This window comes from Camelina sativa, chromosome 8 (genome assembly GCF_030686135.1).
Source record: "Camelina sativa cultivar CO46 ecotype springtype chromosome 8, ASM3068613v1".
NCBI lineage: Eukaryota > Viridiplantae > Streptophyta > Magnoliopsida > Brassicales > Brassicaceae > Camelina > Camelina sativa.
Window position 1 is genome coordinate 30,037,625 of NC_141887.1, and position 24,328 is coordinate 30,061,952.

Sequence of the window (24,328 nt, forward strand, 5' to 3'; positions counted from 1 at the left end):
ACATGAGAAAAGCGAAGACATAATGATATTTATAAATGCACTAACATTTTGAGAGAAATGTTTAAGGGTGATTGCGTCTCAAATCTGAATCGTCTGCTGCTATACAGCTATAGTGTAATTACATATAAAGTAAAAAAAAAACTAAAAAAATCGACAATATGTGCTCCTGACCACCATGTGTGATGAGTAAATGAATTGCATGGCTTAAATGAATGAGTGTATGCACATTACCTTACAAAAATAAAATGAAATCAAAAAAATGTTTCGGGAAAAATGAAAATGAGAAGTGAGTAAAGTGTGTGGGGCACTCCATAACTATACAATAATGAAAGCATTACAGAAAAAGCTCAAGCTTGGACCCTTTGGGACTTTCACTTCACAACGGTGGACTTCTGTTTTCCCTTTTGTTTTTTGCTTTATGGAAAAGAACAATCAAAAAGCCAAGGAATGATTATTACGAACGTAAAATTAAAATTTGTGACAGTGTGGAACTCTGACTAAAAATGCTTAGTGCGCCTGACTGACTGTATATACTGAGTAAATGCTTAGTGTGTGTGTGTTGATTAGAATCATGCTAACTGAAAACAGCAATGTGTTTACAGATTCAAAAAAAAAAACAGGGCATAGCGAACCGAGAAACCTTAACAGTTAACACAAAGGCTTCAATTCAAGGAGTTAGTCATATGTGGAATAAAGGGTTCCTTTTGACCAACACTCTTTTTAGAGCTACAAAAGTCTTTCGTTCGAATCTACTTAATGAGCCAACCCTTCAACATTGTGATTGCTATGAAACCAAGTGTAAAGATTCACAACTTAAAACTCACAAGAAAAAACCACTTTTCTTAAAAATAAAGACGAAAGCTATATATATATTATGATAGTATGAAAACTGAAGAAGGAATGAAGAAATACAAGGATAGATTGATTCGTTATGAATCACTCTAAGTCATGAGAGGGGGGACACTGTATCAGCTCTAATATCTTCACGACTTCCTCCATGTCCGGCCTATTCGACGGCACTTGGGAGCCACATACCAAACCTAGTTTAATCGCCGGTATTGCCTCCTCCGCTGGAAAATTCCCTCTCAACCGAGGGTCAACGCACTCCTCCACTCTCCCTTCTTCTAACCTTTCTCTCACCGTCTCACATAGCACCACCACGTCATCCTCGGCGTACTCCACCGGCCTCTTCCCCGTCACCACCTCCAGCACCAGGATCCCAAACCCATAAACATCGCACTTGTCGGTTATCTTGACTGTTCGGCATGCAAACTCTGGGGCTGTGTACCCCAGTGCGCTCTGTACCTTGCCGCTCAAGACGCACCTATCTAGTGCCGAAGCCAACAGCCTGGCCAGCCCAAAGTCAGAGACCTTAGCCTCCCCTGTGGCGTCTACGAGCACATTAGTTGCTTTCAGATTGTAGTGAGTGATGTTACTGCCATGCAAATAAGCTAGACCTCTCGCTATCCCTAGAATGATGCTGAAGCGTTGACGCCACGTTAGGCAAACACTCTCGTCTCCGTGGAGATGTCTGTGCAAGCTTCCACCTGAAACATACTCGTGGATGAGGAGCTGCAGCGATTGCGTCCAGTAGTACCCTTTCATCTCCACCACATTATTGTGCCTCAGCTTCCCGAGTTTTCTCATCTCTCTCTCGAATTCCTCCTGCGACTTTATTAGACCCGACACTGTCAGTTTCTTGACTGCCACAGGACGGCCATCTTGGAGATTCGTCTTGTAGACCACTCCGAACCCACCACGTCCCAGCTCGCAGTCCTTGTTGAGCAACGCATCAGCGCCAGTGGTGTCAAAGACGTCGGCTTCGCCAGAGAACATGACCAGCTTTCCGAATTCTTGATCTTTACTGGGGGAACAGCTGAACGTTTCTCCAACAGACAGAGCAAGAGCAGCAGCTGCATTGTGACGAGAAACACTAGCTCGGGCGTGGACGTTGAGGAGAGTGACGGCCACGACCCCAAAGGCAATGAAGGCGGCTGCGCCAATTGCAATGAGGGCAGATATGCTGAGAACGCTCTTCCTGATCTTCCCGGTGAGAGCTGGGCCATTGGTTGGATTGGAGGAGTTGGGGTTGAGGACGATTGGTTTTGGATGGACAGAGAGACATGAGCGATTCACAAGGGAGCCACAGAGGGATGGGTTCCCGGTGACGGCAGAGAGAGGGATGGTGTTGAAGAAAGCTCCAGCTGGCAGCTCCCCTGTGAGGCTGTTGTGGGAGATGTTGAAGGTCAAGAGATGCGAAAGTTTCTCTATTTCTTTGGGTAAGCTTCCCGAGAGGTTGTTTCTGGACAGGTCAACGTACTTGAGGTTGCTCAAACTGCCAATGCTCCCCGGAATCACACCGGATAATTCATTATCTGACAGATCTCTGCACAGCCCAACCACCACATTATATATTATTTGTATTTTAGTGAAAGATATCTTATAATAGTTTCAGAGCATGAAGAAGTAAAGCGACAGCGAGCTTACATTGCGTTCAAAGCGGAACAGTTAGAGATCTGTGGCGGAATCTGACCGGAGAGGCGATTTCTGTGCAGATTAAGTTGTTTCAAGGAGACGGCTCCTCCGATCTCACAAGGAACGGTTCCGTTGAGAAGATTACTACTGAGATCAAGAATCTGAGCGGCTTTTAGTCCTCCGATGGCGCTGGGTATGGAACCGAAGAGGGAGTTGGTGGACATGTTGAGGTGCACCAAACTTGTGAGGATCCTCCAGATGTTAGACGGTAACTCACCGGAAAAGCTGTTTGAAGAGAGATCGAGGACCCGGAGAGCAGGAAGGAAGGCAACGAGGGTGTCGTTCCCTGCTGATCTGGAAAGGGAGTAACTTTGTGCGAACATCCACTTAAGCACATCTCCGGTGAATGAGTTCTTGCTGACATCAATGGAGATCAAGTTGGAGCAGTTGGAGATGGTCCGCGGGAGCTCCCCAGCGAGCATGTTAGAGGATAGGTTGAGTTCCTTGAGAAACTCGAGATTGCCGAGGGAGAAGGGGACATTGCCGGAGAAGTTGTTCGCAGAGAGATCAAGAGTCTCGAGGGTCGCAAGGTCGCCGATCCAATCAGGGATATCTCCGGCCAGAGAGTTACCTCGCAGTCGGACAGAGGTGCAAGACGACGTTTTCATAGAATCCGGAAGATTCCCAGACAAGTAGTTGTCACTGAAATCAAGCGACTTGAGGGAAGAGCATCGTCCGATGTCGGAAGGAAGGTGGCCGGAGAACCAGTTTCTGGAAAAGTTGATGAGGCGGAGATCGTAGAGACCGGAGAGGCCGTCGGGGATATCTCCCTGGAGGAAATTGTCAGAGAAATCAAGAGACTTTAAGCTCTTGAGGGACCCCCAGATATCTCGAGGTAGTCTCCCAGAAAGCTGATTGCTTGAGAGGTTGAGATGGGTGAGAGTGGAACAGTAGGTGAGGGAGAGTGGGAGGGCACCTGTGAGTTTGTTGTTGGCGAAAGAGACGGAGCTCAAGGACCCGCATTGCTCGAAGAACCCCTCAGGGATCCGACCCGAGAGATGGTTCCCGCTAAAGTCGACGACTTGGAGGCTGCCGAGGTGAGGGAACTCGGGGTTTAGGGTTCCGGTGAGGTTGTTGTTGGAGAGGACCAAGGCGCGGAGGAACTGGAGACGGAGTAGGCCACGGCCAATGTGACCCGAGAGAGAGAAGGCGTCGAGTCGGAGCTCCGTGACACGATTGGTGGCAGGGTCACAAATGCAACCGACCCAGTTGCAGGGGTCGTAGTCTTCCGAGTTCCAGGAAGCGAGCTTTGAGAGAGGGTCGTCGAGTCCAGCCTTGAAAACGATGAGACCCAAAACGTCGTCGTTGAATGTCGGGTCTGCCGTGACTGAAACGGCCAGGAAGAGAAAGATGCTGAGTGAAACGGCGTCCTTCAACATTGATGATGATGTGACCGACCTTCACAAATGCAACCAACAGGGAATGATGATGCTGGGGAGAGTCGGAGGATCGGACCCAAACAAAAAAAAAGCTTTCCCTTTTTTTTTACCTGAAAATACAAACATAAGGAAAACAGAGGAGTTTTATTGAGTTTTTAACATACATGAGAGAGAGACATAAGGAAGGAAGGAAGGAAGAAGAAGAAGACAGAGGAGTTTGAAAGGGTTTTGAATAGAGAGAAAGAGTAAAAGGGAAGGTAGAGAGAGCATTAATAACGGTGGACTTAAGATAAGACCCCAAAAGTGTTTTTGGTTTAATACTCCTTCCTTCCTTCCTCTGTTCTGTTGTGTTGCAGAGAGGGAGAGAGAGAGAGAGAGAAACTTGTCCAAAGAAAATAAAGAGAGAGAGAGAGAGAGAGAGAGAGAGAGAGACTGGTCTGTTGTAGAGTAAGCTCCGGGAGATTGATTCAATTCAAGTCTGCAAAGACAAATGCTCTCTCTCCCATCCCCGCTTTTTATTTCTTTAACATTTCTTGTATTCTTTCTACCCCTTTTTTCAAAAAACAAAATACTAGTATATAATGATGATAGTAATACTTATAAAAAAACCGTTCACGCTTTTATGATCATAAATAATAGTACTAGAAGGAATCAGATTTGAAAATAAAGTAATCAAATGAAAAATTTGGAAGCAGCAAAGCAGGATGATGGCGTAGAAGAGAAGTGATCTCTTTCTCCCCCAAAGCCCTTCTTGTCCCTTAGCATGCTATGCTACGCCATCATTTCCTCTTTTTCTCTTATTATATAGTACAAAGTTAAGTGACATAATGATTTTTGGACAATCTATGGTCTAGAGCTTCCACACCTCAAGCACTACTACTACCCTTGACTCACTCTCACGCATGTGTTTTGTTACTAATCTTATGCCAAGACTCATTTTATTATCAGAGTTTATTGTTTTTTTCTTTAATACCAACTTCTTACATTTAATTAAAAATCGCTTCATTGAATGCACACAGTGGAGAGAAGTGGCGTAAACGGTGCTCACTCCATCTCACACATCTCCCCGTTGACTTTTACCCTCGCTCTCTTCTCTTATTCTTCCTTTTTTTTTTATTGGCTTTTCTGTGTGTAAATCATACTAGTTTAATGGAAAATAACTCCTACATTATCACTAACTAAACCAAGGCTAAATCAGGGTATTTTTATTATTATTCATAACAGAAAAAAAAAAGAAAAAAAAAAACAGGGCTAATGAGTGATATGATGAGAACAGAAAAAACATGCCTACCAAACGATCTCAAGACTCTACCTTTGTTTCATTCCCAAGCAACAATTCACCACCTTTACATTATATCTTAACATGTGTTACACTTATATCTTATCCCTTCAGTAGTATATATGTTTTCATATTCTGTTTTCTGTTTATTGAGTTTTAGTTACTTTGTTTTATGTTTAGTTATTTAAAAAAAAAAAAGACCCAAATTTCGATCATTTTTTTTGTTCAGTTCGCATATATATTTCAAAAGGATTTCTATCAATCTTCAACTCTATTTTTGTTGAAGTTGGATGTACTGTGAATCAAGAAGATATATATGAGCATCTTTTCTCAAGAAAATGAATCGTTTAGTGTATGTTTACTCATAGTTAGGTGTACAGATTTCCCTTTTTTCCTATTAAAATGCTACTACTCTTACCAATTGTGTGTGTGTGCATGATGTTTATATATAAATTAATATTTGACACCCAATATAAATAAATATCTAAATATAACAAATATATGACTCAAACTAATGGATAGACGTGACCAGTATGGTTCTGTAATGTTTGATTCATGTTAACAAAATCAAAGCGAATCTATATAAATGTACGGGCTGATGATAGGCACAGCCACACAAAAAAAAAAAAAAAGTTAAAAGCGTCGATTGCCCAGCTAAACCATTAAAGAGTTGCAGTAAGTTGAAATTGTCAAACAAGGGAGCAAGAGCAAACTATTCCGCTTTTATTCTGATTTGGGCATGATCACCTAATTTAACTAATGGGCTATTTTATTCTCAATGTCAGGCCCATATATGAATCCTCGAAAGTTAAAAGGCCTTATTTATATGCAAGCCCTTTCGATCGATGCATTTTATTTCCGTCTACATTACTCAAAACTCATATCAGTTTTTGAAATTCCGGTAAATTAATCACTAATCAGCAATTGTAATTTCATAAGTTTAAAGCTGTATATTAAAATAAAACAGTATCAACTTCATTTTTTTCTGGGCTCTCTTTAAAATTGTGCAGCAAAAATGTATGCTTTAAATTAACATCTTAAAAAAGTGCTACAGTATTAGAAAAAAGTACTTGACTCTTTTATACGAAACGGGTCTTACGACTTATGCGTATCGCCCGATCTATAAAAGTGTGTGTTTACCTGGACCATTGATTTGGTCAATATATTGACATTCTTATTCCATGCACTTTATCTTATAAAAAATTCAAACCATAAACCGCTAAATGTATAATACTAATTATATATATATATATATATATATATTTTTGAATTTCAAATTCTAAACCTTTGTTGTTTTCCATATTATCTGGAAATTAATTGTAGTAGTAAATAGAATATTATTGACTAGAAGAACGATGGATCCGATGTAATCATGTAACAAATCAACTATTTTGAATTCAGTTTATCATGTTTATCAGCCTACATTAAATTTGAATTAAAAAATATTATATCACATACTACGTAGTACGTACTACTGTATTGGAATGGTAAAAGTAAAATTATTAGGATACGCTGACCGAATGAATAAGTACGGAAGAAAGTGGAGACGATTTTGACCAGAATGTGTGAATATCGCAATGTGTTTACACTTAACCAACCCATCAATTCAAATCAGGAACGTGACTTTTATTTTTCTCCACACGGACGTTGCTTTCACTCTTAATTAGCTCTCTAACCTATGCTTCCGGAGTCATCTTATCTTAACATCTAAATTTAAAAATACCTATATTGTAATAATTATAGGAAACTTACATACAAGTGCCGATATAGAAAAATGCATAACACGTTTATAACGAAACTAACAAGTAACTTAAGCCTAGATTCTCTCTAGTAGTATCAGAGCTAATAGGAGTTCAATATTTTCAAGGTCATATAATATGTACTATAGGTACATGTCGTCCTCTAATATAGATATATATATGCTACCCTGTGAACATTGACATGCATCCACATGATCGCATACTAACGCCTTGAAAAAAATCTTAATTTGATGCATTATTTTAACAAGAAATTTTCGTGTCCGTTTACCCGAAAAATTTCTTCTACCTAAATTAATTCGAACTTCCATGACGCATACTTTAATATTAGCTGTCATGAATCATGCATACATCTTGAATGATTAAGGTACCAAACAGTATTCGTCATCCTAATTTTGTTTTTTTCTTCTTCTAGAATTCTTAAACAGCATCTAACTATGGGTTGGGTACTTGATTAGGATAATCTTAACTATCCGGTTTTAAATTGCATCATATGCAATAAGCTCACATAAACAAAAAGAGGGGGACCATGACATGTTAAATGTCATATTAAAATAAACCAAATGAGATGCATTATCAATATATATTTTTAGCTTTTATTTCTTTTGAGAGCATACACGCATTGAAGGACAACACTATACTCTTGGCTCACGGAAATGAGTGGTTCTTTATAATTAGTCAATAGAAAGGCCCTTTTAACTCGAAAGGAGATATAGTTTCTTTGCCCTTTATTCTGATTAATTATGTATGAAGGGGTAGTTAGTGGGTACTTAGGGCAGAAGGGTCAAGAAGGGCTCTTTTTATCTTTCCGATCTGCTTCAATTGCAAGTCCATTGACCTGACCAACAACTTCTTGTCTCGCTACTTTTGACCCTCTTGTTGGAATATTGTACGATTAATCGAATTTGCATGAGCTAGTCTGGTCTTTCATTTTGTTTTTTTGTTTTTTTTTTTTTTTAATTTATAAAATCAATTAATAAATATATTAGCGATAGAGTGTGGCAAAACCCCGGCGACTGGAAACAGTGGTCCGACGAGTGAAAAACCTAGCTAGGTCGAACAATTTTTTTTCTTTCTCTTTTGTCAGTTTGTGTGTGCTCTTTCCCTCGGGCTCGTAGACACGACACACGAGCGTGGTCGCATGCTTAAATGCATACCCACAACCCACTTGCAAAATTTGATTATATATATATTAGAAATTTTGATTGTTTCTCTGGATTCTAAACATTGGGTACCAACTTCAATGTAGAATATATATATACACCAAGTCTATATCTGCTTTAGCGTCACCATCTTTTCTTATAGAAGAGTTGTATACATATACATTATGCATCATATATTATTTTGTCCATTGATATTTGATGGTAGAAAGGGTATTTAAAAGACATTACTCAAAGATTTCCGTTTGTAAAAAAAAGAAAGAAGAAACTGGCAACAATACAACCATCATGTATAATACTATATAATATTAACTCAAAACAAAAGCTCACAGAGATGTACACATATTAAAGGTTTACGCAAGTACACAGAGATGTATTTGACAAAAAAAAAAAAAAAGAGTCATGAGATGTATGATGATATAGGGTTTGGGATTAAAGAGCTATATATGTATGATGATAGATCGAGGGGATCGATATATTGTCATGATGATAAGTCATGAGATGTCCAAAAAGGGTTGAACTCGAAAGCCTCCACCGCGTGGGCAACCTCGGACGACATCCACTTGGATGGAGACCACTCTTCTGCTTTATCCGGTGTCATGTATTCATCTTTGATGTGATTCTGATTCTGATTCTGATTCTGACTCTGATGTTGACAGAGGCTATTGGTGGACGAGGAGGAGGAGAAGCTGGTGTTGGGGTGACCAAATCGGATCATGTGGGATCCTTCGTGGTCTTCGGGGTCAGAGGTGTCAGTGGGAAAAGTTGCATAAGCTTGATGGAGCTGGCATGTGTGGTGGCCGAAGTAAGTGGTTGAGTACAATGGTGGATTGTGCTGGATCTTTTGAACCTGCTTCTTTGCTTCACAGTTCTGGTCCTTTGTGTATGCACACTTGTAGTAACTTCTTTGGTGATCAGATTCTTTGATCTGCTTTTGTCCGTATTTCCTCCAGAGGAAACCGTCGTGGTAGATCGGGGTTGAGGATTCATGTCTATGGTAGTCTGAGCTCTCTGCCATTGATGTCTTTCTGCAATCACCGAACTCATATTGATGAGCATATCATTCAATACTGATGATGATCTTGAAGTTTTGGAATTTATTCAATCGTGATACCTTCCCCTCTTGTGAAGTGGTTTCCTTGCGCTCTCAAGAACAGGAGAAGAGTCCTGAGGAGATGAGTTATTGGATTGATCGTCTTGGTGCTCATGATTATTAGTATCGATCAACATGGAGAGAGCATCTGAGAAACAATGGAGGACGGACTTGGCCAAATCCTCCCTTTCCATGGACGAATCTGACTCGGTGTGGTCCATGACGAGCAGCTGGTTGGCGCACCCACGGCCGTGAAGCAGCTTCTCCATGGCCTTTTGTTGGCAAGAGTTCATCTTTTGATTTTATTTTTTGAGTAATATCGATCTGTGGGTTTATTATAAGTTAGAGATGTGATCGATGTCTCTTTATATATACTGTTGTATATAAAGGTGGGGTGTTGTTAGGAAGTTTCGCATGTGTGAGTTAATTACTATACACTCCTTCGTTAACTTCTCCATCGGATATACTACTCCTATGTAACTCGCATTTTAGGAATGTGCGGATTAATGAGTGACCCCTCGAGATAGAAAAAGACAAAAAAAAAAAAAAAAAAAACAAGTGTTACTAGTTGACTTACCCAACAACTCTATTTATTATTAATTAAGTAAATTAGTTGATTAATCATGTGTAAACTCTAATCTAAGAACCATGACTTTATGAATCTCTCTACTACAAATTTCATTCATCTCATCTTCTCATTGCAGTCAAAGAGGTTTCGATCAGTATATAGAATTAGCTAGGAAAAAAAGGGGAGGAGTCCTCATATATGGGATAAGGGGTCATGTGGCACGTATGGCACCTGAAAAGATGGAACGCCAAATAAACGGGCATAGATAACGGAGGAGCCACTTTGAACGGCGTAAAAGAGAGCTCCCTCAAAAGTGACGTAGGGTTCGTGACCTCATCGTACCGTGACGACGTGACGTCATTGGTGGTTGAGTTATGGTTGACAGATCATATAATGCACTAATCTCATCCATCCAACGATGGCGATCAATTGCTGCAAAAGGTTTTCTGGTTTTGTAATATAATAAGCGTAATCCCCATGTGCTCCTATTTTTGTTCTTGGATTTCTTTTCTACTCATGTTTCTTTCCTATATATACTGTCTAGATCTAAAGTACGTAACAGCTTCAACTTTTTTGTTTCTCTCTTTCCCTTTTCTTCCTTTATAAAAAAAAAAAAAACATTAATTAAGCTACTTAATCATAATTAATAGTAGCCATTGCTTCTGCTTCAACATCGGCGGCTGAGTTTCTTTTACCTTATTAAGTTGTGACTTTCCTCCATCACAAATATGAAATATGTAAACTTCAACTATTACTATTGTTTTTGCTATGTGAAATTTTTAAGTATGTGTTTACCTTTATATCAAATGGACCTCCCTAAACTTGGTCGTGCCGGTTTTGAGCCTCCACAAAGAGCATCATGATGTGAGGGAGCATGTTTAAAATTCAAAGCAGCATTAACCAAATAATTAATCAACAAACTTAGCTGAGTACTTAAATTATTTATATATCTTAAATGGTAATATGCATGCACACAGCACACTGTAGTATTATCTCGTCTCATCCACTAGTTTGACATTATCACGCATGTGCAGTATTAAACGGTGTCAGTCTCCGACGGTCTTACCATATAGATGACGTGCCCTAACGTCACTGCAGCCTGCAGGTATAAATAATGCAAAGCACTCTTACGTTATAATGCGCTTATTATCCTAGCTTCGATCCAATCTTCTCACCATTCATCTGCTAAAGGAAAGTATAAAATTAAATCTATATTCTATACAGTTAACATTATCTTCTTCTTCTTCTTTTTGGTCAACGTGCGATATATAGTACTGTATTTAGAAGATGAATTAGCATCAACGTTTCAATTAAGAATACCTTATTCGGTAAGGTTTACCAGTCAACAGTCGACGGTCGACCCAATTAAAATGGAGAAGATATACTGAAACATAATACAGTTTAGTTTAGCGTATAAAATTTGTAAGCACGAGAAAATTTGTTGTAGGTGATTTTGCAAATATGGCAACGATATACGGAACCTCGTTGAAGTCAATCAAAGAGTAAAACGATTGACAAGACTTCCAACGGACCGACTAAGTAACCGCGACTGGAAATATGCTAGTAGTTTTGTTTTGTGATCATTACAAAAATCTGACTCAATTTAGCAAACTTGTGCTAACTATTAGCAAACGTATAATTCCACCTGTCAAAATTTAATTCTTAGCTAGAAAATATGGTCTTATCGGCAGCTGGTTTTAGTAATTATAGAAAACGATATATATATATACACACACACATAAGAATAGCAACAAGATAAACACATCTCGTAATAGCGTGATATGTGATTATATATGGTCTTGTATTAGTGTAGGGTATATATATATATATATATATATATATATAACAAAAAAGATTTTTCGATAAAAATGTGAAGGACAATAGCTATTATTTTAGTCTTTAGAAGACATATTTTTTTAGTCACACGATAGGTATATCAATGTTACCGTATTACGTATGCGGGATTATTTAAATAAATTTTGTCTTTTGGTCATCATCCGCTAGAATGGGACTAGCTAGAGAGAAGTTGGAATTAATCACGTTCTTGTATTCGACTAATAAAGGGTGTGGATGAGGTGTATTTTAGTTGTCGTTTCTTATATTCAACTTGCGGGGTTGGATCTTACTTTACAAATTGATAGATCGTAGATAGATTTTAATTGTTTCTTTAACAAATTGAACAATCATCAGTCACCTAATTAATAGAGGCGATGGCGAAAATAATTGACTGATTGTTTATGTTATAAGTATTGATACATATATTGTATTTGTATAACCTAACCCTTAATTATAAAAATGTGATGTCTGGTTTATTATAAAAAAAAATGGTATGGATGTCTTCTTAGTGGACCCCATGCTTTCATTATTTTGGACATACTTTGATTCCATGTTCCAATTTTATAATGTGGGAGCGTATAAAATTTGAAGGGATTAAGAAAAAAAAAAGAGAGGTGAAAATGATGAAGTTTGTAGGGGTTAGAAAACTAAAAGGAGGTCGCTGATGATAGATGGCCTTGAATGTTTTGGGCTAACGTAAGTAAGAATACCAAATATGGATAGTCAAGAGTTAAAAAAAAAAAGAAGAAAAGGATATATCAACAAATCAAGTGGATAGAGCCGGTTTCTATGAAAAATAATGAAATCTAAAAACCTATCACAAATTGGGTTGTTTATTTGTAGTGGTAGTATCAATCAATAATAATCACAACAATCTACCAATAGAGAGATCTAAAAGAAAGAATTATATCAAATTTAGTCGTAAATATGCGAGAGAGAATTCCGCCTGCCTTGTTGTTGTTGTTGTTGGTTAAACAATTAGTTGCCGACAAAAACAAAACGGAATAGAAAATAATACTAGTAAGTGAAAATGGGCCTGTGCAAATTAGCAGAATAAATTTGGTCTTCTAATTTAATCTCGCGTGAAAGAAGAATGGGCCTCTTCCAGATCAACAAGAGAAAAAGTCCAACTGTAAGGAGACCGCAATGGAAGAATCAATCATGCAACTCGGACATATCGAATTGGGCCACTTGAGTCTTTCTTTGGACACGAAGAAGAAGATGTCCCTCCCTCATCATCATTGTCGAGAGAGAGACCCTCTTTGGACATAAATAAATGAAGAGGACCAGCCAGCCAGCCAACCAAAAACAGAGCTGAGAGAAGAGAAGATAAGATGGCCTCTCTTCTCTCTCCCGCCACCACCGCCGCCGTAGCATTTCACTCTTGCGGCTTCTCCACAACGCACTCTCCCTTTTCATCCCAAAACAGCCTTTTCCTCCTCAGCCGCCGGAGTTGCATGATGATGCGATGCAGTTTCTCTCCTCAGGACATTCCTCTTGATTCTCTATCTCATCTCCCTGCTGTCCTTGAATTTCAGAATTCCTTTTCGGATTCCCAGAAATGGGGATTCTTTGTTTCCGCCGGACTTGTCTGGTTTTACCTCACGGCCAGGCCCGGCGTTCTCATCGGCGCCATTGACGCCTACCTTCTCGCTCCCCTCCAGCTTGGCCTCGACACTCTTTTTGGGACTAGGAGGTTGAAGAGGTCCGATTTCTTGGTCACTGAGAAACTCGGCGAAGGCTCTTTCGGCGTGGTTTATGCCGGCGTCCTGCTCCCCAAGAACTCTACTGTTAATAATGATGACGTCAGGGTTAGCAAAGCTCGAGCTAAAGCTATGGACTTTACCGGAGAATTCAAGCAGAGAGTCATTCTCAAGAAGGTATGTCTACATACGTACATACCCCTTGACCTGAACTGATACAAGTAAAATGAAAGACTCATCATCAGTAAATAATGCAGGTGAAGCTAGGAGTACGAGGTGCGGAGGAATTCGGCGACTACGAAGAGTGGTTCAACTACAGACTCTCAAGGGCGGCTCCTGAGACCTGCGCTGAGTTTCTCGGAAGCTTTGTCGCAGACAAGACCAACACCATGTTTACCAAAGGCGGCAAATGGCTTGTCTGGAGGTTCGAGGTGCTCTTCTTTACCCCTTAATTAATATATCTATTTAATTATATCTCCGCTCTGCTGGTTTGATGAGAATGTCTTCTTTCAACAGGGAGACCGTGACCTCGCTGATTACATGAAAGATCGGAGCTTCCCTTCCAATCTGGAGTCCATCATGTTTGGCCGCGTTCTCCAAGGCGTCGAGTCTGTGAAACGTCGTGCATTGATCATTAAGCAGATCATGCGCCAGATCATTACATCTCTCAGGAAAATCCATGGTACGGGCATTGTTCACCGGGACGTTAAGCCTGCCAACTTGGTGGTTACAAAGAAGGGCCAGATTAAGCTCATCGACTTTGGTGCTGCTGCTGATCTTCGCATTGGCAAGAATTACATCCCCGACCGCACATTGCTCGATCCCGACTACTGTCCTCCTGAGCTCTATGTCCTCCCTGAGGAAACGCCTACTCCTCCTCCCGAGCCTATAGCCGCTTTGCTTTCCCCGATTCTCTGGCAGGTCGTTTTCTTCTTTCTTTCTTCTCTTGTATGCCTTCTTTACTTCACTTGAGTCTCTGTCTGATATTTTTGGAGTGCTGTTTCTTACAGTTGAATAGTCCGGATCTTTTTGATATGTATTCTGCTGGGATAGTGCTTCTGCAAATGGCGGTTCCGACCTTAAGATCTACTGCTGGTCTTAAGAATTTCAATTCGGAGATCAAGTCTGTTGAATACGATCTTAATAGATGGCGGGACAGAACTCGGACGAGGCCAGACTTGAGCATACTCGATCTCGACTCCGGCAGAGGGTGGGACCTCGTCACTAAACTCATTTCCGAGAGAGGTTCTCTGAGACGCGGACGCCTTTCAGCTGCTGCTGCTCTCAGACACCCTTATTTTTTGTTGGGTGGTGATCAAGCTGCCGCTGTTCTTTCAAAGCTCAGTTTCAGCAAGTGACTCTGCTTTTTTTAATTCTTATCATGTAAATGTACACAATAACAACACAACTCTGTTCGTTAAATACATATATATATTTCTGCTTCCTTCTTGATTCACAATCCAACGAGTTTTGTTATGCCTGAGCGGTTTTGCATATCAGCCGTCATCATCAGGTCTTAAATCATAGCCTGCAGAGGTATATACTCGTCTGGAATCTCCCTCCAAGGTAAGTTTAAACACTCATCTTGATTCACATATATAAATAATATTAAACACCTGTATACACTTATCATTGTATTCTTGTGATTCACAAAAGGTTGTGATACTTAAAGCTCGTCGTGCGAGAGGAGGGCATCTAGAGCAGTGTGATTCTTTTTCTTGCATCCCCACTTGCATCTCCAGCTACACAAGGAGTTGAAGATGGCGAGTCGCTTCGACTGCAGAGATATGATCTTTGAAGCGGTGTGCGCTCTTGTGAGGTAAACTGCGTAGCCGTCATCCATGAACTCTGCTCCCTGAGGGAAGACCTGCCACACTAGACTTCCAGCACCAGCCCCTCCTTTCCTTGTTGAGTTGAGGGTCATCTTGTACACCGTATTCAACATCATGTCACGGAAAGATGTGTTGAAACCAGGGTCATGTGCGGACACACCAAACTCTGTGAACAGAACCGGCATTCCCAAGTACATCTCTGCGTCCTCCACATGAGATTGCATCCAAGAGCTAGTGAATTCCAAGAAAGAGTTTGATACTGCCGGAGATATCCTACAGGGAGATATCCTACAGTTAGCAATCATTTACATACTCCGTTTTAGCTCTTGTCTGTTTTCAGATTCAGGGCAGTGTCTGTTTCTTGGGAGTATTGCATCGAAACTTACCAGGTATCTGGATAAACGTGAACCGTAGCAAAATCGACGCCAAGAGCCTGATTATTTCTGATGAAGTCAGTTCCGACTTGTGCAGCGTAGGAGTTGGGATTGTATCTGGTTCTCGCAGGGGCAGAGGGACCATAAAAGCCTTCAAGTCCGATCTCCACCAAATGTTTAGCGTCTATGCTTTTCACAAAAGCCGCCATTTCTTGTATCCAGGATTGGAGTTTGTCACCGGAGGGATCAGAGGGGCAGCGAGGCTCATTCATGAGTTCCCAGGCGAAGATTGTGGGGTCGTTCTTGTAAGTTATGTTTGTGTAGGTGTTCACTCTATTCAGCACCGTCTGCAACGCAACCACATTCAAGTTACAAAACAAAAAGAGGTGCTTTTCGGATAAATAAGCAGTGAGATGGACAGAATAATCACCCGGACATGAGACTGGTAGAAGTTTCTGAGAGTGGGGTTGGTGAAGAAGTCGTCATCAGAGGTGAGATTAAGGCCGGAGGCGTTCCCCCATTTAACATACTGAGCTTTGCCGCCATATGCGTCCCAGTTGTTGACCAATGACAGTATAAGTCTGATCTTGTACTTTCTGGCCTCGCTCACCACGAAATCCAGGGCCTGCCCAATTGCTCAAACCTTGAAATAGAAAAAAAGTGTTGAAGGTAGAAGCTTTAGATGTAGAGATATATACCTTGAAGACCTCTTCATCGTAAACAGAGGGAGATTTTTGGAGAGCTCTCCATTGGCCGTCATTGAAAGCCCATGTCCTGCCTACCGTCATTCCAACTGCGGAGGCTTGTTGGAACACTTCCGTCACTTTGCCTCTCGTGGAATTGTCAGCTGCAAGAACCATCATCCAGTATGTGTTGAAGCCATTCACGTAGAATGGTTGTCCATTTTGGGTAAATTGCATCCCTTTCCTCTCAACCATCTCCCACTCTTCTTCTCCTACTGATTCTTCTGAGTTAAACCTGCAAAAATCACCCTCAACTTTGTCATTCTTCCCTACAGGTAAATTAATTCCGAGACTAATTTTTTGAATGATCGTGTAATGTTGTTAGTACTCATGGGACTCGCTGTCAAAGTCTGCGAGAGCTCTGTTTTGTGTTAGAATTATGAAACAGAGCACGATTCTGAATCCTAGTCGGTCCTTCATTTTTGCAGGTTTATGGATGAGAACAGATTCATCCTCATTTGGATGCATTTTGAAGTATATATATTCAAAGCCAACAAAAGATGGACTCAATTTTTTATAATCCAAAACTTTAACTTACAAGGCAAGAGAATGGGTCCTAGGTTTCAGCACATGTTGGAGAGATATCAATCAGAGGACTGATACGTGAGACAGTTCCAAAGTAATCTGTCACTGCCAAGCTAAGATTCGAAGCGCACCCACTAGCGTTAGCTGACATGTCCATTTCAATTTTTCCGTGCAAGCTTCGGACCAACCCACCCATCTTTTAAAGTCAATTCATAGAGAAGTGACTGATGAGTCATCCTTTTTTTGTTTTGTTTCTTTTCGTTTTTTCTCAGGATTTCTGGTTGAGCACGAAAATGCACAATGTGATCTAACTCCTCTTTACCGTCACAGCTCAATTGCCGGAAATAAAATTAAGGAAACTCGTGTTTTTGCATTACCTTACATTACGTGCATAGAAAAGACACGTTACTCTCAGCAAATTTGCACCGTTTGCGTGCTGCCTCAGCAACTGATCATTAACATTAACGAACTTCCATTAGGCATACACTAAAAACAACATCTCAGAAATGATTTCCAGAGTTTTAGCTCAGCCCTATATCTCTCAGGAAAACATCTTCTGGTTCAAGTTTAATTAGTATTGTAAAGAAAAACATCTTCTGGACTGGTTCAAGATTGTACATCTGACTAACAAAGTCAGAAGAGGTTGCATATACAAGAACTCACTATAATCCTCCTTACAGCGAAACCTTGCCCAGCAGGTGGCTCTATAAGTTCCATATCTTGATGAGTTAGTTAAAGGGGACTTGGTACATTGATCAATGCTGCTAAACCACACTGCACAAAACAGAGCCAAAATATCTGTATCATTTTATCTTATCATCTTTCCCCTGATCTGAATGTTGCAGAGATGATTCTACTTACCATCTCACATCTGAGAGTGAAGAGACCATTATATTCCCCGAGAGCTGTGTCAGGACTTTTGCAGCAGATGCAGATTACGAACGCATCTAAGACAATGAGTACATATCACACAAGACTCCCATTGCTAGAAAAAAAAAACATATAAATACGGAAGACTAGTTATGGAATTTACCAATGTATCTCCGTAACACAGCTTGAAAATCCCTATGAGACACTAAACCCTTCATCTCTAGCCGTTGCTGTTTGTTCAACAATCCTTTTGTATCCATTTGGAGAAGCAAGAATTTCATAACATGATCTGGCTTCCTATGCATCCTGAACAAGGAAGGTATAGTAAAGAAAGAGTGATACATCAGTCGACTCAACAAGTAGAGTTAAAAGGAAAGATCAATAACGAAATATAGAACAAGTCGTACGTTCTGCAGAGATCAGCAAAGTTTAAACAAACTGTTACCGTCCCTTGTGCAAGGAGATGAGGAGGCATCATTACTGTTCTTGGCCTTTCTGTAGAAGCCTCAAGATCGTCATCACGAAGCCTATCAAACGCCCTACGCAAGAGCTGCGGAGCATAGAAAAAGCAGCTCGGGTCATAGTCAAGAACCACAGAAGAGAAAAAAAAAAAAAAAATACACCAATAGCATAAATAAAGACTACCTCCTTGTAGCCATAATCTGGCTCATCAAAGTTCTGGCAAGATTGACTGTGTGGTGCATTATCCTCTGTTGACAACATCAATAAATAGTATAGTTAGTAGCTTCAGACACCATTATAGATATGAGTTCGATTAATTAATTAATTGATTATCTTCCTTTGGAAACCTAATTACTTACCCAAAAAGTGTCCTCCTTCCTGCAACAAGATGTTGCCTTCGCGTACCAGAGGCTTGCTCTTCTTCTTCTTCTTCTTCTTCTTCTTCTTGGAAGGGTCAAATCCACTGATCTACATCAGCATAAGCTTTAGCAAATTGGAACCCGGAGAAACGGTGATATAAGGGATGGAGAAGCATACCCATGAAGAATCGCTATCTAAAACCTCGGCTTCAAGTTTCCAGCACCGCTGCTTTTGCTGTAAATCCATCGTCACCGGCGGGTCGGACTAGTTTCAACGATGATCGGATCGGAGCTAAGTTAAATATGAACGAGGGTTTGTCATTGGGCCCGTATTGGGCCTTCAGGCTTTATTTTTCTGTCAACAAATAAATAAGGATATATTGGATTTATTACAATGTTCTTAGAAGGTAACTAAATTGGTTCAAAAAGGTTGAGTTGAGTCAAAAAGGAGTAAATGTTTTTTGTACAGAGATAGTTGTAGTCAGCGAGGAGCGATGCTGGGAACAAAGCCGCTGCTGAGATCGCTTCCTAATAGGCTCGACGATTCGTAAAGGTCTCTGGTCACATTCGACGACGATGTTGAGAGCACTGACGAAGACGATGCCATTTCCATTCTTGCCTCCTTATCCGGGGCTTCTTGGAGCAGTGCCTCCAGCTCTTTCACTACCTCCGCCATACCCGGCCTCATCTCCGGTGAGTCGTGGCTACACCTTAGTGCCAAAGCCGCAAACTTTTCAACACTTTCTATCGACCACGGCTCCATTCTCTTGTCTATCAGCGATACCATCATATCCCTCTGATCCGCTGTCTTCACCTCTCGCACGATATTTTTGCCATGGGATATGGCGTGCATACCAGTCAGCAGCTCCAAGAACACAACTCCAATGCTGTAAACATCGCTCTTGTCCGTCAGCTTGTGTGTCAGGAAATATTCCGGATCCAGGTACCCCTGCAACATTCAAATAAACTAAGCATATGGGATTATATGTTGTGCCAAAATATAGATTTTTCACATTATTCATTTTTGATGACTCACTGGAGTCCCACGGACAACGGTTGAGACGTGTTTAGGCACATCCTCTTCGTCTTCCAACACAGGAGCAAGTCGAGACAGTCCAAAGTCCGCAACTTTGGCATTGAAGTTAGGGTCAAGGAGGATGTTACTGGCTTTGATGTCTCGGTGGAACACTGGCGGGTTGGCTTCTGTGTGAAGGTAGAGAATGCCTTTGGCTGCCCCCAACGCAACACGAATCCTCATCCCAAAGCTCAATGACTCCTTCCCCTTAGCTGCATCACCAAATATTTTCTATCAGTTAAAGAAAACCTAAATGACACACATCCAAAAAAGCGCCCCCATAAATCTTAGTGACTTTCTACCAGACAGCCAGTCGCGCAGGGTGCCATTTGGCATAAATTCGTACACCAGCATCTGCACATTCAGTAACTTCATCATAAGCAATTATATTACAAAAATATCTATTCAGGCGGCTCTACTGGGTACAAGAGAGTACCTGCTCGCCTTCTTCGTCACAATAACCGATCAGTGACACTAGATTCCGATGATGCAACCTCGAGAGCAATTCTATTTCATTCAAGAACTCCTTTTCACCTTGCAAAGAACCCTCATCTGCTCGCTTTACTGCAGCAACCGTTTTGTCAGATAGCACACCTCTGTAAACCTTTCCATAGCCTCCGCGTCCAACCAAAGTTGAGCTGCTAAAATCGTCGGTGGCCTCTGCTAGTTCTTTGAAACTGAAGCCTCTTATCCCAGAATTCATCAAGGAAGCCTTCGAGGCTGACAAATATATATAACAGATTCAGTTAAAGTTGGTTCTATATCTCTAAGTGGGATAGATTCGGAATGGAAGATTCGATTGAACTTACAAGACCGTCTTCTAGATATCTCTCGCTCGTGTTTGCTGTATCTTCTAAGCAACAAGGCTGCAACCACGGCAGATATCGCAACAGCAGTAACTACAGCCCCTGCAGTTATTGCTGCTAATCGTCCCCAGCTGACGCCTTTCCTTTCACTGTTGAAGTTAACTGAGGAGATAAAAAGAAGACTTCCACTTAGCAGTCAATATCGATCTGCTTGTGTTAAATAAACACTTATTAGGTTAAAGACGCGCACCATATGAATAAGGCCCCTGCAGAGTGAAGTTGAGCAGTTCGTACGGGCCGAATAAGTCGCTACCAGGAAATCTCCATGAAGCGAATATGTCCCGGATTCTGAGAACTTCACTGCTGTTAAACGTTCTTGTATAGGTTTCATTAACTTTCGGGAAAAGTTTTAGATACATCCTCAAACGAGGCCCTTTCTCCCATTGATATGAGTCGATCCAGAGTTGATATGGTTCCATCTGAAGGAAATCAGCAACATACTCGTCAAATTGATCAATATATGGAGGGAAGTATGAGAAGCTAGGACTTTTGAGACGATATCCAATTCTGAGAGGCGCTGCGCAAAAGCATCGTAACGGGGATGCTGGGCTGTATTCGTAGAAGTCAGGAGTCGGACAGGCTAGTGGAGGACAGTCCAGCGCAGAATTAGTTGAGTTGGTTGGTAATGATGTCCACTCTTTTCCTTTGGACTCACAAAAAAGGTTTGCATTTGATATGCTTCCATTTTTGCAGATCGGGTTACCATCAAGCCTGTAAATTAATTAAACTCCCTGTAATAAGCATTCAAGACATGAACATAAAAAAAACCTGAAGTACTAATACGACTAAGAAGACGCACCTTAAAGTGATATTTTGTGGAAGAGTTAGATCTCCTTGCACTCGTGACAGAGAATTATTCCTAAGATCACTGAAGGGAAACGAGAGAAAAACAGGAAAATTAGAGAAGTTGATGAATTGCTACTGAATGCAAGTGAAGTAGGGAAACAATGATTTTACAGTAGAAGTCTAGCTTTTTTCAATAATGAGATATTCGTCCAAAGGGAATCAGGGACAGATCCAGATAACACATTGTTCTTCAGCAACCTGCAGAAGATGACATTTTTATTTGCGAAGTCAGTATTGCTACTCACAAGCTTATTCACTTTGGATATAGCGTAACACAAATATAGTAACTCACAGCATCTGAAGCAAAGGGAGATCTGAGAAGCTCTGTGGGATGGATCCGTTAAGTATGTTGTTTGATAAATCACTGTAATTAACCAGTATAATACTCAAAGCAGTAAGGTATACGTGGAAACAAAATTGAAAATCTGAAAAAAGAAATTGAATTAACAACTGTATAGAGCATACATGGTTGTCACATCCTTAGAAAGATTAGAAGAAGGTATAGGTCCAGTGAGCTCATTCCAGCTCAGGTCCCTGTGTGAACAAGAAGCACAAACACATTCACAACATTGGAAAGAGAATCCATGCATTGAGATTGATCATAACTTACAAGTATTTGAGATGACGTATCCTGCTAAAATCAGGAAGTGCCCCTTTCAAACTACAATTTCTAAGACTCCTGAAAGTGCAAAAAGACGAACGAACATAATAAGCTCTCTCTATATCTTTGAAGTGAAACAAGGACTTAAGATTACAGTGGCCCAAAACGTACAGCTTCAGAATACTTGAAAAGTTTCCATAGGAAGCTGGGATATCAGATCCACTGAAGTTGTTATTATCCAGTTGCCTGCAGCGGAGGATAATAACCATAAATTTAACGAATTACTTTTAGAACGAGGTAAACACACATAATAGAGAAACATACAGGATTTGCAGGTTTGGCAATGCAGAGAGTTGTGGTGGAAGATTTCCAGATAAATTATTGTTGTCTAGCAGCCTGTAAATTTAGTTTGACCCTTTAAGGCTTTAGCATCATAATGTCACAAAATTATGGAAACACTGGCAACATTGTGGCAATGACTCACACATGAAAGATGTTAGTAAGATTGGAAAGCTCAAGTGGAATCTGTCCGCTCAACGAATTATTGTTGAAGTGACTGTACAAGGCCAAAAGAAAAATATTATGAGATGCTACTGGAAAACCTGCATCTAAGGTTGACATCAGTGTCTGGCTTGATGTTCAGACTCACAGATGTTTCACTTTTTTCAAGTTGGAAAAGGACTTTGGTATTGGTCCTGTGATGTTATTCTCATCTATCTGGAACCTGTTCAAGTTCGGAAGATAACCGAGTTCGCTTGGTAAAGACCCTGAAAGTTTGTTTCCATTCAGCAGCCTGAAAACATGTTACAGAATCAGAAGATAAACAAGGTGAACACATGTGCTTATCAAAAGTGTTCCATCTAGAGCAATGCTTATTTATCAGGTAGTTCCAACTTACAAGAGTACCAGGGATGATATCTGTCCTATTTCCTTCGGAATTGAACCACTTAAATTGTTCCACATGAAATCTCTTCATAGATTCAACATGAAAGAATAATTTTACAGTCAGTAGAAATTGGTGTAACCAAAATATAAGGCGTTCCCGTATGCACACTTTGCAAAGCTTAACATCTTGAAACTTACAATATTTCAAGATGAACTAATTTTTGGAGCTCTGGTGACAAACTTCCAGAGAGGTTCATATTCATCAACAGGCTGCTTGACAACAAAAGAAAGGACATCACAGTCATGCAAACAATGGTTTGGAGAGAGAGAGAGAGAACAAAAAAAGACAAGGGAGCCAGCTTCTCCCAAAAGTTAAGCCTGTTAACTCCAGCAGACTAACAAGGAAAGCAAGAAGACACATACGGAAAAAGAAAAAGAAAAAGGACCAAGTCATACAGTTCTCGGACATGCAGGTAGTCGTCAGTACCAATCTCATTAAAGCAGATAACTCCTGTCCAATTTGATCTGCAAGGGTCTCCTCTGTTCCAATTTCTCAAATTGTCTTTAGGGTCAATTAAACTTCTCTTAACTGATCGTAAAGCAGTGACTGTGAACGGAAAAAGATAGTTGAAAATCAGGTAAGAGAAGATGGAATTTTGGGGAGCAGTATCGTTCTCAGAAACAAAGATAAGAAGAAGAAGAAGATTAAAACTGTAGTCACCTTCAGAAGGGTGTGTTCTTAGTGCATCGGCAAGAAGAAGGAGGAGAACACAACAAGACGCAACAAGGAGCGCATGTAGATAGACGCTTTGAGGCAACATCATGATACCTTAAGAAAACGTGACAGCGTAAGAAGCAGAAATATAGATGTATAAAGATTAAAGCAGTGTTGGTTTCTAGGAAGATGAAAGAAATCAATATGCGAGGGGGTATAAGATATGAGCAATTAAGTCAAATCCAACAGCAGCTGCACAAGGTGCTCGTATTTATGACAGAAATAGACACAAGAACTAAAATTCAAATCCAAGCATTCAAGAGCTCAAAGCCAAGAAAGATGATGACCTCACTGTTTGGATCAGCTATACATACCCAAAGTCAATATATGCAGACGACAATGCAGATCAAATCAAAGGGCACTAATCATCGTCGGGAAATTAATCGAGCGAGAGAAGAAATGACCTTGATGATGGGGGGTTCTTTGGTTTGATGATGATCTGGACTTGTCTGCCATTTAAAAAAATCAGAAAAGCATAAACCTTTACAACGCCCAAGTGGTAAAAAAAAGAATGTAAACTGGGTTGACTCTACCTGCTCGTCCAGGAGCACAATCGTGCCTCGTGCGTGAGCTTTTTTTTTGACAAAAATAAGAAAGCCATTACAATCGATCGGCAAAACCCAACCCAACCTAACATAGACGGCGTTTTGAAAGTGACCGACCCCCCCCCCCCCCCCCCCCCCCCCCCCCAGAGAGAGACAAAGAGAGACGCGCTCTTTGTGGGTCCTTTTTCTTCTCATTGTTGTCATATTAATGGTCAACTCCTCCTTTCTTCTCAGTCCATCTATTTTTTACACAAACATAT

At 40.6% G+C, this 24,328-nt stretch overlaps 6 protein-coding genes across 16 annotated transcripts; 1 reads left to right on the forward strand and 5 right to left on the reverse strand.

Moving 5' to 3' along the window:
• Positions 1–757: 757 nt before the first annotated feature.
• On the reverse strand, positions 758–4,825 carry LOC104709035 (leucine-rich repeat receptor-like protein kinase PXC2). The gene is made up of 2 exons (XM_019228865.2): positions 2,488–4,825; positions 758–2,386 (listed from the first exon to the last, which is right to left on the reverse strand). Exons 1-2 carry the CDS (start codon positions 3,912–3,914, stop codon positions 937–939), a joined length of 2,877 nt encoding a protein of 958 aa, XP_019084410.2. The 5' UTR covers positions 3,915–4,825; the 3' UTR covers positions 758–936.
• Positions 4,826–8,399: 3,574 nt separating this feature from the next.
• LOC104709036 (putative WRKY transcription factor 62) lies at positions 8,400–9,559 on the reverse strand. Its single transcript, XM_010425706.2, has 2 exons — positions 9,225–9,559; positions 8,400–9,138 (listed from the first exon to the last, which is right to left on the reverse strand). The coding sequence occupies exons 1-2, from the start codon at positions 9,494–9,496 to the stop codon at positions 8,592–8,594; spliced, it is 819 nt and encodes a 272-aa protein (XP_010424008.1). The 5' UTR covers positions 9,497–9,559; the 3' UTR covers positions 8,400–8,591.
• Positions 9,560–12,505: 2,946 nt separating this feature from the next.
• LOC104709037 (serine/threonine-protein kinase STN8, chloroplastic) lies at positions 12,506–14,760 on the forward strand. The gene is made up of 4 exons (XM_010425707.3): positions 12,506–13,487; positions 13,568–13,741; positions 13,827–14,231; positions 14,321–14,760. The coding sequence occupies exons 1-4, from the start codon at positions 12,942–12,944 to the stop codon at positions 14,666–14,668; spliced, it is 1,473 nt and encodes a 490-aa protein (XP_010424009.1). The 5' UTR covers positions 12,506–12,941; the 3' UTR covers positions 14,669–14,760.
• LOC104709043 (mannan endo-1,4-beta-mannosidase 6) lies at positions 14,656–16,937 on the reverse strand. 3 transcript variants are annotated; one of them, XM_087461517.1, is made up of 5 exons: positions 16,798–16,937; positions 16,215–16,494; positions 15,947–16,141; positions 15,529–15,863; positions 14,656–15,415 (listed from the first exon to the last, which is right to left on the reverse strand). In XM_087461517.1, the coding sequence occupies exons 2-5, from the start codon at positions 16,452–16,454 to the stop codon at positions 14,977–14,979; spliced, it is 1,209 nt and encodes a 402-aa protein (XP_087317643.1). In that variant the 5' UTR covers positions 16,455–16,494; positions 16,798–16,937; the 3' UTR covers positions 14,656–14,976. The 3 variants fall into 3 exon arrangements, with proteins under 3 accessions (XP_087317643.1, XP_010424015.3, XP_010424014.2); XM_010425713.3 differs by lacking the exon at positions 16,798–16,937 and adding an exon at positions 16,588–16,765; XM_010425712.3 differs by lacking the exon at positions 16,798–16,937 and adding an exon at positions 16,588–16,765 and having other exon boundaries at positions 14,880–15,430.
• LOC104709041 (eukaryotic translation initiation factor 2 subunit beta) lies at positions 16,759–18,793 on the reverse strand. Of its 2 annotated transcripts, XR_015563781.1 has the most exons (9): positions 18,654–18,793; positions 18,476–18,584; positions 18,300–18,364; positions 18,062–18,204; positions 17,818–17,960; positions 17,646–17,731; positions 17,448–17,558; positions 17,162–17,232; positions 16,759–17,061 (listed from the first exon to the last, which is right to left on the reverse strand). XR_015563781.1 is itself a non-coding variant. In XM_087461520.1 (7 exons), the coding sequence occupies exons 1-7, from the start codon at positions 18,720–18,722 to the stop codon at positions 17,517–17,519; spliced, it is 657 nt and encodes a 218-aa protein (XP_087317646.1). In that variant the 5' UTR covers positions 18,723–18,793; the 3' UTR covers positions 17,240–17,516. The 2 variants fall into 2 exon arrangements, 1 of the variants encoding a protein (XP_087317646.1); XM_087461520.1 differs by lacking the exons at positions 16,759–17,061; positions 17,162–17,232 and having other exon boundaries at positions 17,240–17,558.
• On the reverse strand, positions 18,790–24,296 carry LOC147940643 (putative LRR receptor-like serine/threonine-protein kinase At1g06840). Of its 8 annotated transcripts, XM_087461509.1 has the most exons (22): positions 24,057–24,198; positions 23,838–23,972; positions 23,470–23,577; positions 23,205–23,355; positions 22,947–23,018; positions 22,762–22,833; positions 22,513–22,656; positions 22,348–22,419; positions 22,188–22,259; positions 22,035–22,109; positions 21,873–21,941; positions 21,728–21,796; positions 21,555–21,626; positions 21,374–21,460; positions 21,216–21,284; positions 20,607–21,127; positions 20,360–20,518; positions 19,987–20,270; positions 19,853–19,904; positions 19,512–19,762; positions 18,943–19,424; positions 18,790–18,830 (listed from the first exon to the last, which is right to left on the reverse strand). In XM_087461509.1, exons 3-21 carry the CDS (start codon positions 23,570–23,572, stop codon positions 18,957–18,959), a joined length of 2,862 nt encoding a protein of 953 aa, XP_087317635.1. In that variant the 5' UTR covers positions 23,573–23,577; positions 23,838–23,972; positions 24,057–24,198; the 3' UTR covers positions 18,790–18,830; positions 18,943–18,956. The 8 variants fall into 8 exon arrangements, with proteins under 8 accessions (XP_087317635.1, XP_087317634.1, XP_087317639.1 ...); XM_087461508.1 differs by having other exon boundaries at positions 18,822–19,424; positions 23,811–23,972; positions 24,057–24,296; XM_087461513.1 differs by having other exon boundaries at positions 18,822–19,442; positions 23,811–23,972; positions 24,057–24,296.
• Positions 24,297–24,328: the final 32 nt, after the last annotated feature.

Bases quoted from the DNA above. Each gene is read 5' to 3' on its own strand.
- LOC104709043 (XM_010425712.3), bottom strand. From the start codon at position 16,727: ATGCATCCAAATGAGGATGAATCTGTTCTCATCCATAAACCTGCAAAA. The intron at 16,495-16,587 runs GTACTAACAACA...TGATTTTTGCAG, and splicing joins TTTGACAGCGAGTCCCATGA to GTTTAACTCAGAAGAATCAG. The intron at 16,142-16,214 runs GTATATATCTCT...GCAATTGGGCAG, and splicing joins ACGATGAAGAGGTCTTCAAG to GCCCTGGATTTCGTGGTGAG.
- LOC147940643 (XM_087461509.1), bottom strand. From the start codon at position 23,572: ATGATGTTGCCTCAAAGCGTCTATCTACATGCGCTCCTTGTTGCGTCT. The intron at 20,519-20,606 runs GTGCGCGTCTTT...TTATCTCCTCAG, and splicing joins GCAGGGGCCTTATTCATATG to TTAACTTCAACAGTGAAAGG. The intron at 19,763-19,852 runs GTAGAAAGTCAC...TTGGTGATGCAG, and splicing joins CCTGCGCGACTGGCTGTCTG to CTAAGGGGAAGGAGTCATTG.
- LOC104709041 (XM_087461520.1), bottom strand. From the start codon at position 18,722: ATGGATTTACAGCAAAAGCAGCGGTGCTGGAAACTTGAAGCCGAGGTT. The intron at 17,961-18,061 runs GTACGACTTGTT...TTCCTTGTTCAG, and splicing joins TTTGCTGATCTCTGCAGAAC to GATGCATAGGAAGCCAGATC. The intron at 17,732-17,817 runs GTAAATTCCATA...TCATTGTCTTAG, and splicing joins TGTGTTACGGAGATACATTG to ATGCGTTCGTAATCTGCATC.
- LOC104709035 (XM_019228865.2), bottom strand. From the start codon at position 3,914: ATGTTGAAGGACGCCGTTTCACTCAGCATCTTTCTCTTCCTGGCCGTT. The intron at 2,387-2,487 runs GTAAGCTCGCTG...TGGGCTGTGCAG, and splicing joins TGTTCCGCTTTGAACGCAAT to AGATCTGTCAGATAATGAAT.
- LOC104709037 (XM_010425707.3), top strand. From the start codon at position 12,942: ATGGCCTCTCTTCTCTCTCCCGCCACCACCGCCGCCGTAGCATTTCAC. The intron at 13,488-13,567 runs GTATGTCTACAT...TAAATAATGCAG, and splicing joins AGAGAGTCATTCTCAAGAAG to GTGAAGCTAGGAGTACGAGG. The intron at 13,742-13,826 runs GTGCTCTTCTTT...TTCTTTCAACAG, and splicing joins GGCTTGTCTGGAGGTTCGAG to GGAGACCGTGACCTCGCTGA.
- LOC104709036 (XM_010425706.2), bottom strand. From the start codon at position 9,496: ATGAACTCTTGCCAACAAAAGGCCATGGAGAAGCTGCTTCACGGCCGT. The intron at 9,139-9,224 runs GTATCACGATTG...CGGTGATTGCAG, and splicing joins CCACTTCACAAGAGGGGAAG to AAAGACATCAATGGCAGAGA.